Source organism: Hyperolius riggenbachi, chromosome 2 (genome assembly GCF_040937935.1).
Source record: "Hyperolius riggenbachi isolate aHypRig1 chromosome 2, aHypRig1.pri, whole genome shotgun sequence".
NCBI lineage: Eukaryota > Metazoa > Chordata > Amphibia > Anura > Hyperoliidae > Hyperolius > Hyperolius riggenbachi.
Window position 1 is genome coordinate 351,618,552 of NC_090647.1, and position 14,028 is coordinate 351,632,579.

The 14,028-nt window shown below is 42.3% G+C and overlaps 1 protein-coding gene across 8 annotated transcripts in view; it reads left to right on the plus strand.

Annotated features, from left to right (window-relative positions):
- RBBP5 (RB binding protein 5, histone lysine methyltransferase complex subunit) overlaps positions 1 to 14,028 on the plus strand; it is a 157,367-nt gene that overhangs the window by 54,478 nt on the left and 88,861 nt on the right. For all 8 annotated transcript variants that reach the window (XR_011026365.1, XR_011026366.1, XM_068269589.1 and 5 more), the window contains exons 3-9: positions 1,856 to 2,028; positions 3,470 to 3,610; positions 3,782 to 3,944; positions 4,040 to 4,149; positions 7,606 to 7,725; positions 10,928 to 11,081; positions 11,986 to 12,057. Coding sequence is in view for 6 of the 8 variants with exons in the window: in XM_068269586.1 (XP_068125687.1) it covers positions 1,856 to 2,028; positions 3,470 to 3,610; positions 3,782 to 3,944; positions 4,040 to 4,149; positions 7,606 to 7,725; positions 10,928 to 11,081; positions 11,986 to 12,057 (933 nt within the window). In the remaining 2 variants the exon portion in view is untranslated. The remainder of the gene's footprint in view (positions 1 to 1,855; positions 2,029 to 3,469; positions 3,611 to 3,781; positions 3,945 to 4,039; positions 4,150 to 7,605; positions 7,726 to 10,927; positions 11,082 to 11,985; positions 12,058 to 14,028) is intronic.

Below are 14,028 nucleotides of genomic sequence, written 5' to 3' on the forward strand. Positions count from 1 at the left end.
CTAATGTTAATGGATGGGCCAAATTCCACTGGAGCGATTGCGATTACTAAAATCGCAAACGCAGGACATGCAGCATTTTTAGCGTTGGAGGTTAGCCTTAGCATTTGTGCAATGTAAAGTATATTAACACTGGCATAATCGCTCATCAAAACATACACAGAGCGATTTTTTTCGAGCATTTTGAAATTACTGCACACTGTAAAATAATTAAAATTGATTGAAAGGACCAATCCGAATAAAAAACGCTAATCGCTACACAATCGCTGGCAAAACGCTAACACTTTTTAAAAATCACTACCCAAATCGCCAGAAAACGCTCATAAAATCGCTTACAAAGCGCTAGCGATTGCGATAGCGATTTGTAGTGGGTTCCATGCCTTGTGAGTGCTTTGTTTAATGACCTGGGGAATTGAAGTGTACCTGAGACGAGTGGGGGTAAAGGTTTTATACTTACCAGGGGCTTCTTCCAGCCCCACTGTAGTTGGTCATCTGTGTGTTGGTCCTGCTCCCTCTGTTCTCCCACAGTCAGCCCTGGTGAAGCTCCTCAGTGAACCATCCAGGGTGTAATGTGTATGCACGACCTTGAAGGTGCACCTGCGCAATTACAAGCCTTAATTAATGGCACAGAACGCTCCCAGCTATGGGAGTGCAAACGTGGATGCACTGCAGGAGCCACACGTGCCGTAGTCAGCGACTACCGGGGCTGACAGCAGGAGAAAGGAGGGGACCAGATGGTCACCGAGGGAGCTGATGGATTACAGGGGGGTGGAATAACAACCAGGTAAATATAAATCCTCTTGCTCCCCTCATGATAGATTTCCTTTAAGAAAAAAGGCCTGATCCAGTTCACTTTTTCTCCTAGGAGATAGTTTTCATCTTCTGTTTAAAATAAGATTTGAAGATATCACCCAGTAGAAAACTTGGAGAAAAAGTGAATTGGATAAGGCCCAAAGTTTATATTAAAGAATGCATACTTACTTGGCCAAGTCAGGCTTTATTTTTGCTGCAGCTACAGAAGCTGCTATGCTACCAAGATCTGTTTACCTAGTGCTCCTCTTTCCTACTCCGATATTGCAACAAGCTTACCCAGCCTTTATTAAATGTCACACGGAACTGTGGAAGTACTGCCTAGATGATCTGTTATGCTGTGGGAGACGGGGGCGTAGCAATAGGGGTTGCAGAGGTTGCGACCGCATCGGGGGCTCTTAGGCCAGAGGGGCCCTCCCTCAAGTACAGTATTAGCTCTCTATTGGTCCTGTGCTCATAATAATCACTTCTATAGATACTTTGAATAGTGGTAATCATTAACAAACTGCTCCCCATCCCCTTCTTGCTCCTCTGACACTGTAGTTGCCAGTGGCAGGTTTTGGTGCGCCGTATCAATTATATATAGAATGCTTGGGAGGCCCCATTGTAAAACTTGCATCGGGGCCCACAGCTCCTTAGCTACGCCACTGGTGGGAGATAATTTAATCGCGGTCATGTGCATTTCTTGGAGGATGTACTGGACACAGAGCTCCTGCTGCAAAAATATCCTTAGGTATTGACCTAGTGTCCATGACATCCGCAGGTAATGCACACAATCGTAAATCATCCATATAGTTGAGCAAGAAAAAGAGAGAAAAGAAACGCAGTCTCCCTTCTTGTTCAGTATTTACTGGAACCATCTTAGGCTATAATCACCGTTGCAAAGGTTTTGTGGAAAGATTATACCTCCTTTTCACAACTGGAACCATTCTTTTGCCTATTCTCAGCCATCTTAGTGGTGTGGGCAGCTAGGAAAAAGGAAATGTGAGCCATGAATCAGTGATTAATGTTCCATTTATTGTTAACCTGTGTATTGTTTTTCTTTTAGGAAGCAGATGGCACACTCGACTGTATTAGTATGGCCCTCACCTGTACTTTTAATAGGTGGGGGACTCTCCTTGCTGTTGGATGCAATGACGGGCGTATTGTAATATGGGACTTTTTGACAAGGGGTATTGCCAAGATTTTAAGTGCTCACATTCACCCTGTCTGCTCTCTTTGGTGAGTAACCTTTCCTTTGTAATTAAGATAAATTCTCCCTCACATTTCAGTTGACCTTAGATAAGGGCCCAAAAGGTGGATCAGCGCAATTTTCCATTTTTCAATTTTACTTGGTAGCGCACCCAGGCTATGCATATACATAGGTTAGGATTTAGTTAGTGTTAGGCCTCTCCCATGGAGGATTGACTTCTTCGCAGTGGGAGGGACGAGTACTTAACAAGTTGCATGCAAGCTGTTACAGGAAACCAACATCCTCCAGTGGTAGACAGGTCATGTGTATGCTCGGTGTGTATTCGACCCCACAAGTGGGGCTTGCACTCTTTTGCAGGTAGGCACTAGTCTGTTTTTAAGTAGCGCTGCTCATTTCCTTGCTATGTACTTAGATAAGGGCCCGTTTCCACTGGCCGCGATGCGATCATCGCATCCAACTGAAACCAATGTAAGTCAATGAGGTAGTTTCCATTGCCTGCTAATTTTGCGGTGCAATGTGATGTGACCCGGGAAAAGAATTAGATGCATGCTGCAGATTCTCGCAGCACATATCTGATTCCCGTTAGTGATAATACGAAGCCGTGCCCGGACTTCCGTAAGCACCCGCGGTGCAATGCGTTCATCTCCTCGTCCCGCTAGTGGAAATGGGCCCTAAATATGAAGGCTTTCATCTTTGTTTCCTTCTAAGATTCTCTTTAAATGTTTTATGATGCTGACCTTTTGTATGCCTGCACCATATACCGTACCTGAAACAAGCATGCAGCTAGTGGAGTCACACATTATCCACACACTTGTTTTGGATTATGTGCCTTCTACAAGTCTACATGAGTCTTGTATGCACAATATAGTATTCACTTCTGATCGATGAATAATCAGATCATTATTTCATCGGGAGTGAAGTTTTCTGTCATCTTATTGTTTTCTCAGTCATTTAAAGGATACCTGAACGCAATCAAAATGTGTTAGCTGGCAATACTCGGAGCTTCATCAGTGTCCCCACAAACTGCCTCTTTAGCTTACCTGGCCTCATCTCTGTTTTGCTGAACCCAATCAAAACAAGGTGCATGCTCTGTGTACCCTGTGCACTCTATTTAATTGTGCTCCCAAACGGCAGTGCACAGCAGCCACAGCCAGCAGCATTATGAGCATGCACAGTTCAGGACCATTCGTAACTGCACATGCCCAGAATGCTACTGCCCAAGGTTCCTGCTCAAAGCCATGGGTGATAGTGCACAAAAAGGACTTACGGAGTGGAAGAGCAGTGAACGGGGTATAGTTCCAACATGGAGGTAAGGCTGGCAAAGCTAAAGGAGGCCGCACAGTTTACGGGGACACCACTGGCATCTGTTTTGTAATTTGTAAAAGTTAGTGTATGTTTGCCCATGGAATTCTTCAGATCTTTATTTTAGTGCTATAACATATTGTGTTTACCTTATTTTGTGCATTGCAGCTGGAGCCGAGATGGCCATAAGCTTGTGAGCGCCTCCACTGATAATATTGTGTCTTTGTGGGATGTCCTGTCTGGAGACTGTGACCAGCGGTTTAGATTTCCTTCCCCCATACTTAAAGTCCAATTTCACCCACGTGATCAGTAAGTCAGGAAAATAGTATTTTTTTCCTAATACTTAGTATGCTGTAAGTGATTACGTAATGTATGACTACCAATAAGTTGTGCCAAAGCATGGTAATTATTGTACTGCATCTTGAATGTGTTTACTACCTTGAACAACTCCATATTTATTTATTTTTTTATATTCAACAGGGATAAAGTTCTGGTATGTCCCATGAAATCGGCCCCTGTTATGATAACCTTGTCCGATTCTAGCCATGTAGTTCTGCCTGTTGATGATGATTCTGACCTTAATGTCGTAGCATCTTTTGATCGTCGAGGAGACTATATTTACACAGGAAATGCAAAAGGAAAAGTAAGATGCATAAAAATAGATTATATATGTTATGTTGTGCGGAGGGGGAAGACACTCAATGAATGCCAAGTATTTTATTTATTTTTTTTTCTTAGATTTTAGTGCTGAAGACTAACTCTCAGGATCTGGTAGCATCCTTCCGAGTTACAACTGGAACCAGCAACACAACTGCTATAAAATCCATAGAATTTGCAAGGAAAGGCAGGTAAGACAGGGTTAATGGTCGCGCTGCTAAAAATATTTTCTTAACCCTTTCTGGACTAAAGTAATTGAAATGTACTCCCCTTTTACATCCTTTTATCCCTGCCAGGGCGTAGGTTTCAAATACTCCCGCCACTCGATGCCATTGCTTTCGCTGTTCATGTCACTCTGGCACCACTGCAGCCCTCTCGCTCAGCTGTCTATTAGACATGTGAGCTCTGTAGCCAATTTTATTGGCTCCTGATCCTGTGAATACTGTGAGCCACTCACAGTGATCGCAGAACAAATTCTGTGAAAAAACATCTCTTGTTGGCGGCTACTGCACCTGCGTGAACGTGTGACCGCAACGCTCGCATTAACGCTCCTGTCACCAGGAGCGTTTTGCGCAGGCGCAGAACTCTAACGACGGGAGCATGACCCCGTGCAGACACAGTATCTGCTGGCCTCACCAGGTCGGCACCAGCCTCAGAGGGGACCTCGGACGAGGGTGGAACTGCTTTGAGGGACACATAAGCTTTCGGGCTGGAGGAAGCTCCAGGTAAGTACATCTGGTTTACCTTTTCCCTGTTGTTTCCTTTAAAGGGAACCCAAAGTAAGAGTAATATGGAAGCTGCCCTAGTTATTTCCTGTTAAACAATGCACATGGACTATCTATCCCCCTGAACCCGTATCTCTAATACTTTTAGCCATAGACCCTGAACAAGCATGCAGACCAGGTGCTCTGACTCAAGTCTAACTGGATTAGCCACATGCTTGTTTTGGGATTGTGACTCAGACATTACTGATGCCAGAAGATCATCAAGTCTGCCAGGCAACTGGTATTGATTGAGAGAAAATAAATGTGGAAGCCTCCAGATCTCTCTCACCTTGGGTTCACTTTACGGAGCCAGAGGCGTTCGGTCTTGAAGGGGCTAATCTGTAAAGGTAGGTATATACAATATAATTTTGCATTTATAACTACTGTAGGTTTTGGAATATAAGACACACTTTTTCTTCCCCAAAACTGAGGGGAAAAACTGGGTGTGTCTTAAATTCAGAAGATACTGTGCAGAATGTGCAGGAAAGCACTTACCGTATCCTGCCACCACACTCCTCTCCCCCTCGCTATGGTCCTGCTTTTAGGGGGGAGGAGTGAGACGGCAGGATCAGGTGAGAACTGGTGTGTTAGTGTAGTGTAGCTTAGTTGGTGGGGCAGCAGGGGTTAGCATAGTGTAGCTGGGCAATGTAGCTTAGATAGTGGCTTAGAGACAGCTGGGGGTGAGGGGGGGGGGGGGGGGGGGAGTCCTCAAAACCTTGGTGCATCTTATAGTCTGAAAAATACGGTAATAAGGTTATAGATAACATTCACACACTGCAACTAGAGGAAAGCAGGAAAAGCGCAAAAACAATCTGTGGTCAACTGATCACAAAACATAAGGTCACTGCAAGCCTGTGTAGCAAGAAACTGATTCAGGGCTCGTTTCCACTATCGCGAATCTGCATGCGTCCAACGCATGCAGATCCGCACATGTAATACAAGTGGATGGGCCTGTTTCCACTGTAGCGTTGTTGAGGTGCGTTTTTTTCAGCGTGAAAAAAACGCACAAAAGAGCCAACGATTTCGCCTGCGTCGGGAATCCGTGCGAATCGCCGCGAATGTATTTAATAGTAAAAACGCATGCGTTTGTTACATGCGTTTTTACCCGCGATTTCGCGTGCGATTTCGCACCTTTTTCAATTTTATTTAGCCCTGGCAGTGTCATGGTTAATTTCGCATGGCACCCTGCCATGCGAAATCGCATGCGAAATCGCGGGTAAAAACGCATGTGGAAACGCATCCGCAAGCGTTTTTACAAGCGTCGGAATGCGGCCGAAATCGCGTCGCAACAGTGGAAACGAGCCCTTACAGGTGTCATCCAAATGCATACATCTTTTAGCAAAGCAAAAGTAAATAACATGGTGTATGCAGTTAGACGGTGTATTTTATGATGTATTAATCCTGTCTTGTACTGAGACATTAATATCAAGATTTTCAATAATAGTCATGAGATTTGACCCAGCATGGTACATGTTCTTATATTTTGGGTGTTTTCTCTAACCTGGTATGTTACCTTATACAGTGGGAGGTACTGATTTACTGCTTTTATCCACTCTGCAAGTTAAGGGGGAAAAGGTAGTTTACACCTGAATATTTATATATTTCCATGCAAAATAGAATAATTGATTAGCTAAAGTATTTGATTGTGAATAGCCCACTTATAAACTGTTCTGAGCAAGCAAGCCTTACATGATAATGTAGTGGGGTAAATCTTTCACACTAAACGTTGCATTGCACATCCTGTAATGACAGGATTGCAGTTCAACACATCTAAGAGGAAATTCTGCGATGCAATGTGAAAAATACAGTACATGAACTGTATGCTTCACTGCAACTAAAAACACGTTGTCCAGTACTGCACAGCTAACCTCGCGTTATTCTGATAGATTCCTCCGAACTGCCAATAAGCCAATGTGAATGTCCCATTACAACATAATTGCATCGCTTTGATATGTGATTATATTGTCTAATAAAACATGTCAGTGTTGAAGTAAACTAAAGTGAAAAGCACATTTCAAAAGCAATATAGGTGGTCTTAGTGTTCTAGCACACACTTTTGCACTCTATAATTTTCATGCTATTTCAGAACATACCAGTGCAAGTAGGAGTGAGCTTTTTTTTCTTCTTCCTCTGGGGACAATGATCTTTCTCATAGCGGCTGAAAAGTAATATTGTATATACTGTCTATTTATTACCTTAGGATGGTTTCAGACTGCAAACCAGCGTTAGCGGCACAACACATTGCACCGCCAAAAACAAGCCTTCAGGTTACACCCAACGTAGCACTGTGTTCCCTTCCTGGCCACTGGCGAAGCAGGAAGTAACCCGCTCGCAACGTGCTTGCCGTCACTTCCTGCTTTGGGTATGCGGATGCGTATTGCTAGAATATGCTTCAGTACATGCGTGCCGTGACGCCAACGTGTTTAAAGAAACACTCGTCACCATAGACTAACATGACTTCCGGGATAACGCAGATCGCTGCAAGTCGACACAGCACCACAGCGGTAACGTAGTTTTGGACCAGTGTCGGGGATGCGGTGAAAACGTCACTTCGGTCGCATCGTACTGCGGAAGTATGAAAGTCTCTCCATAGACTTTCATTGCCCGGCGGTGGGGTGCGGTAAAAATACCACTCTGCCCCGGTGTGAAAGTGCCCTTAGTTGCAAGTAGAGAGGAAAATGTTCTCCTATATGATTTCTCTAAGAGGAAGTACCGTATTTTGTAGGACCAGGTGATTGACTCTACAGTCAGTGCCTTAGAAAGTAATCGCATATTTCATTTTTGCTTTAGGTGAATTTAAATGCATTTACGGTAACAGTTACTCATAGGTAGACTTTTCTGCTGATGTTTAATAAATGCTTAAAATATTTCTATTCCGTGTAGCTGTTTCTTGATAAACACGGCAGACAGAATTATCCGTGTGTATGATGGACGGGAGATACTGACCTGTGGAAGAGACGGCGAGCCAGAACCGATGCAAAAACTTCAGGACTTGGTGAACAGGTATCCATTTTATAAATCAAGCGATACAGCGCTCACCACCTCCAGATAGAAACAATGTCCAGCTCGCTGCTTGCTGTCAGATAATTCTTTCCTTTCATAAATAGTCACTCCTCACAGCTGCGCTTCTGGCAATCCTGATCTTCATATATTCCTACTTCTTTTAGATATCCCTAAGGGAACAGATGCAAATACATAGCGGGTAACCTCCAACAGCAGTACACCCTGTGCTCACAAACACACTGTGCTGGGATTAGCTCCACCACATGCAGGAGGGGGCACACACACTCCCCCGTCAGTTCCCTGCTCACCAGCCAGCTTCTTTGTACTTTGCACATATCAAAATCAGTCTAATCCGGATTCTATGGATAAAACAGAGATCCACTTCTCATAGCGTAAAAGTTTTGTTTAATATGGCTCACAAGCCCCACTTAAAATTCAGCGTACCAGAAAGTATAATTAAAACCAGCGTATCTCACATAACCTGTGACAGGCAGGTCTCTCCAGGCAGGCGGAGCCTGAGACACGTACGCTTCCTGTTTTAATCTGCAGGACGGAGGGTGCGCCAGAGGAGACGTGGAGAGACCTGCCTGTCACCGGTTATGTGAGATACGCTGGTTTTTATTATACTTTCAGGTACGCTGATTTTTAAGTGGGGCTTGTGAGCCATAATAAACGAAACTCTTTTACGCTATGAGAAGTGGTTCTCTGTTTTATCCATAGAATCCGGATTCGATTGATTTTGATATGTGCAAAGTATAAAGAAGCTGGCTGGTGAGCAGGGAACTGACGGGGGAGTGTGTGTGCCCCCTCCTGCATGTGGTGGAGTGAATCCCAGCACAGTGTGTTTGTGAGCACAGGGTGTACTGCTGTTGGAGATTACCCGCTATGTATTTGCATCTGCTCCCTTAGGGATATCTAAAGGAAATAGGAATATATGAAGATCAGGATTGCCAGAAGCGCGGCTCCGAGGAGTGACTAGGTATCCATTTTGGTTGCAAATTAAAATCCATGTTTTTCCTGAACCTTGTTATGAAGAGATTAAGGGTTAATGGAAAGCTGACATGAGGAAAATGCAGAAATGGTTATTACTTTACCTTTTTGTAAGTGTTTTTCCCCTGGACTGTGTACTGATTTTTTTTTTTATTTTTTTTTTTGTGTGCCTCCTAATTTGAGTATGTTCTGAATGACTGACCCAGACAAAGTATACAGACTAGATGACCAGACTCCACTGGCTTAAAAAACATATCTTTTCCCAAGCTGCATCATTTGTTAAACTAAAGGAACTCCTTTGCATATGCAGAAAATTTAATACCGTTTTGTGGAACGTGAAAAAGAAAAAACAACGCATTTATATTGTTTGTAGGGGAAAGGGCTCTTTCTCTCTTCTAGGTCAGTTATGTGGTGCATTGATTTAACGAACATTGTTGCTGATCTTTACCCGCTTCTATTCTGTAACTTTTGAAAAACAACCCTTTTTTTAATCCAACATAGGATGAATTTGGTAATGGAATACTGTAGCTCTGGTAACGGACTTTTTTTTTTTTTTTTTAAAGAGGTATTGTCACCATAAAAATCAAATTTCAACAGCAACTGTTCTGAGTGTATTAAGTGATAAAGATGCTAATCCTGCATTCAAAACTTGCAAAACTTTTTCTGCTGTTATGGTTTGGAGTTATCACATACCTTTGGCACTGTTTGGCACTAGAGCCAGTGCTCCTAACAGTTAAATGCTGGGAGTTCTTTTTATCTATAATATATTCCTCCTCTTCCATTTATTTCCCTGCCTAGCTTTCCTATCCGAAACACCTCTGCTCACTTGTGTTTACAAGCAAAGCTGAGGTGACTCAGCGATTTGGTGGATAAGACGGTGCAGTTCCTAGTATACACCTCAGTGGGAGTGTCTGAAGACTCTGGGAGGAGGGCAGTTAATTAATACACAATGAGCAAGAGAATGGAGGGGGAAAACAAGAGTCAGGGAGGATATGATGTTAGCATTAGCTTGGCAAGATGGCCACTGCCTAGAATAGGATTTTCTGCTTTTCCTTTATAAAATTCACAGGAATCAGTACATGGATAGCACAATACATCTGTTATGTAAGTAGAAGTAGTATTTATCTACTTATATATGTGTTTTTTATTTCTAGGTTAGCATGGGTGTCACTTGTTCTTTAACACTTTTAGAAAATCTTGGTTGGTTGAATTGGAAAGGGAACCTGAAGTGAGAGGAATATGGCAGCTGCCGTCTTCATACCCCTATAAAGAACTGCTGGCTGTCAGCTGAGCTTTTGGCTTTAGTTGTTTGAGTCACACACCCGCAACAAGCATGCAGCCAGTGGAGTTAGACCAGAGTCAAAGCATCTGATCTGCCTGCTTATTCTGTGCCAGTGACTGAAAGAGCCTATTCAGTCTAAATTAAACATTCTCTGTATCTTTTTTACATATAAAGTTGTAATTACTTGCCAGGGCTTTTATTCCTAATTCTCGCCCACAGCCCTGTGTCTTTGATGATCGCTGACATGCTAATTGCCTGAGTTAATAGAAATCTGAAAATGTCATGCTGCCTGGCATTAGGCCATAACGGCATTTGATTAGCCCAATTCCAGGCTACATGCAGTCTGAAAAAAATGACTTTAAAACTTTGGCATTAATCATCTCTATTCTGCACAGAACCGTCACCTTACCATGCCTACGTCCTCCCTCTACTTGCCATTCTCTTCTCTGCCTATTTTCATAAAGACACGAGTGAATGGTTTATTACACACTCACCGACAATGCTGCATTCTTAGTGATTGGGTTGGGGAAGGAGGTTTGTAATGTACAGCTGAAAATCACTGAGTACCTTGAGGATGTGGTGCAAGAATGAGAAAGGTGGAGAAAAAACTGCGCATTACTGTTTGCTTGTTGCTAGAATCTGGCTATTGCTAGAAACGGCTATTGCCTATCTGGCTGTGACTACAGGACAACATTCACGATCTGCCTGCCACTATAAACTTTCCTTCAGTATCTTCCTGTCTGTATAAATTGCCTATCAATTCCTGGTTGTCCCCAGAAACTACCTGTCATTGGAAACTATACATAGATGGGAAGGATGAGGTGGTTTTTGGAGGCCTAGAAAGGCATGAGCTCCCTTTGGGAACTCTGCATACGTGTGCAGATACTTCAGTGAAAGTGGAGTGTGCAATTATGTATACCTTTTTCACAGGACTCCATGGAAGAAATGTTGCTTCTCTGGAGATGGCGAGTACATTGTGGCAGGCTCTGCCCGGCAACATGCCCTCTACATCTGGGAAAAAAGTATTGGAAATCTGGTGAAAATCCTTCACGGAACCCGTGGTGAACTGCTTCTGGATGTTGCTGTATGTAGTATGTTTACAGTAGTTTAAAACACACAATGTACCTGGTTTACTTACATTCTCCAAAGCTTGAGAACACAAGGAATCCAACAAACCTGGTCTGAATTTTTTTCTTTTATGCACAACTCATGGTTATATTAGTCTTTACTGAGAGTTGCTAAAAGGTTGGTGAGATTATGGTCATGTAATTATAGTTGTGTGCACACAGAATTAATGCTTAATCTTTATTTCACAGAAGATCTTGCTTGTAGGTACATGCCTGTTACTGTAAGCACGCACCTAATATTTACAGTAATCTTAATTGTGGTGAATATTCCCCACCTAATAATGGCATGCTTACTGGTTTATTCATGTTCTCCATTGATTGCCAACATTCTACGTCCTGACAGTTAGTCCGTGAATGAATAGTGTTTTTTTTTGTTTGTTTGTTTTTTTTTATTTAAAGTGTAAGTTTAGCTAAAATGCGCTTTGAGTCCTATGGGAGAAAAGCGCTTGACAAATGTTATTGTTGTTAAAATATTTGGATTGATGGAGTAGAAGTAGCTACAACTTCTATCTGGGTTATATATGCTGTGTTTGCTGAAAAGAGCTCCACTATTTTTTTTTTTTATTTTTTTTTTTATAAGACAATTCTTCCAATCTCCAAGACAGAAAGAAGTTAGACATTTGGGATACAGATGAGATAAAAATGTCCCTATATAATACAAAGAATGCTTTTCTTTGTAACTCGCCTTGGTTAAAAGGTCCCCTTATTTGCTGTTAAGGCAACCCAACACAACAAAGTTTTTGATGGCTATTTTTTTTTAATTCTTAAACTTGGGCAAATGTATAACTGGGCTAGCTTCTTTTTTTTTTTTTTTTTCACATTCCTTTTTAATTTTTTTTTCCCCTCTCTCCCTTTCTTTAGTGGCATCCTGTCCGGCCAATAATTGCTTCTATTTCCAGTGGTGTTGTGTCCATATGGGCCCAGAATCAAGTGGTATGTACCATACCTTTATATTAAGATCTTTATTCCATATGCTTTATAGAGTTTATTGCATGACATAATAGTAAGCGGTAGGAGGAGCCTTAAAAATATATTATAATCAACAGTGCTAGGGTTTGTCTGACCTCTCGATTGAATTTAGCACAATAAAAGGGCAACACATTTAGTAGAATTAAACCCGCTTCTGGTCAGCAACCAAGTGCCTTTTGGCTGGGGCAGCTGGGTATGAGCGCCTTGATAGAGGACCTAAATGTATAAACAATAAGGAAAGGGAATACAACTACTGGATATTTCTAAGGGTAATTCAGGGATAAACAACTGCCGAAATCAAATCACAATATTCGATGCTCCCACATGTAGACACCGCATAGAGAAATTAGATCCCTGCTGGTGGATTGGAGGAGTGAGACTTATGGGTGCCTACATTTCCATGTCTGAACAAGTCCTACCTTATTGGATTATTGCTTTTCACTGGAGATTGCAATTGGGGCTGATAAAAACTTAACACACTTGGAGCTGAGCTGAGGCTGTCCTGGAGCATTGTCTCTTGAAGCACATTGAGATTTTGTTATAAATTACCATTGATGTATATTAGGATTATTGTAAAACCTATCCCCATGATCTCCTAGTTAAATTTTGGCCTATATCTTTGGAGATTGGCTGTATTATTCGCTAATATGAGAGATATGTATTGGATGCATAATGTAATTACAGATACAGTGGTGTGAAAAACTATTTGCCCCCTTCCTGATTTCTTATTCGTTTGCATGTTTGTCACACTTAAATGTTTCTGCTCATCAAAAAACATTAACTATTAGTCAGATAACATAATTGAACACAAAATGCAGTTTTAAATGATGGTTTTTATTATTTAGTGAGAAAAAACCCTCCAAATCTACATGGCCCTGTGTGAAAAAGTGATTGCCCCCCTTGTTAAAAAATAACTTAACTGTGGTTTATCACACCTGAGTTCAATTTCTGTAGTCACCCCCAGGCCTGATTACTGCCACACCTGTTTCAATCAAGAAATCCCTTAAATAGGAGCTATCTGACACAGAGAATTAGACCAAAGGCACCTCAAAAGCTAGACATTGTGCCAAGATCCAAAGAAATTCAGGAACAAATGAGAACAAAAGCACTGTAATTGAGATCTGTCAGTCTGGTAAAGGTTATAAAGCCATTTCTAAAGATTTGGGACTCCAGCAAACCACAGTGAGAGCCATTATCCACAAATGGCAAAAACATGGAACAGTGATGAACCTTCCCAGGAGTGGTCGGCCGTCCAAAATTACCCCAAGAGCGCAGAGAAAACTCATCCGAGAGGCCACAAAAGACCCCAGGACAACATCTAATGAACTGCAGGTCTCACTTGCCTCAATTAAGGTCAGTGTTCACAACTCCACCATAAGAAAGAGACTGGGTAAAAACGGCCTGCATGGCAGATATCAAAGGCGCAAACCACTTTTAAGCAAAAAGAACATTAAGGCTCGTCTCAATTTTGCTAAAAAACATCTCAATGATTGCCAAGACTTTTGGGAAAATACCTTGTGGACCGACGAGACAAAAGTTGAACTTTTTGGAAGGTGTGTGTCCCGTTACATCTGGCGTTGAAGTAACACAGCATTTCAGCAAAAAGAACATCATACCAACAGTAAAATATGGTGGTGGTAGTGTGATGGTCTGGGGTTGTTTTGCTGCTTCAGGACCTGGAAAGCTTGCTGTGATAGATGGAACCATGAATTCTACTGTCTACCAAAAAATCCTGAAGGAGAATGTCCGGCCATCTGTTCATCAACTCAAGCTGAAGCGATCTTGGGTGCCGCAGCAGGACAATGACCCAAAACACACCAGCAAATCCACCTCTGAATGGCTGAAGAAAAACAAAATGAAGACTTTGGAATGGCCTAGTCAAAGTCCTGACCTGAATCCTATTGAGATGTTGTGGCATGACCTTAAAAAGGCGGT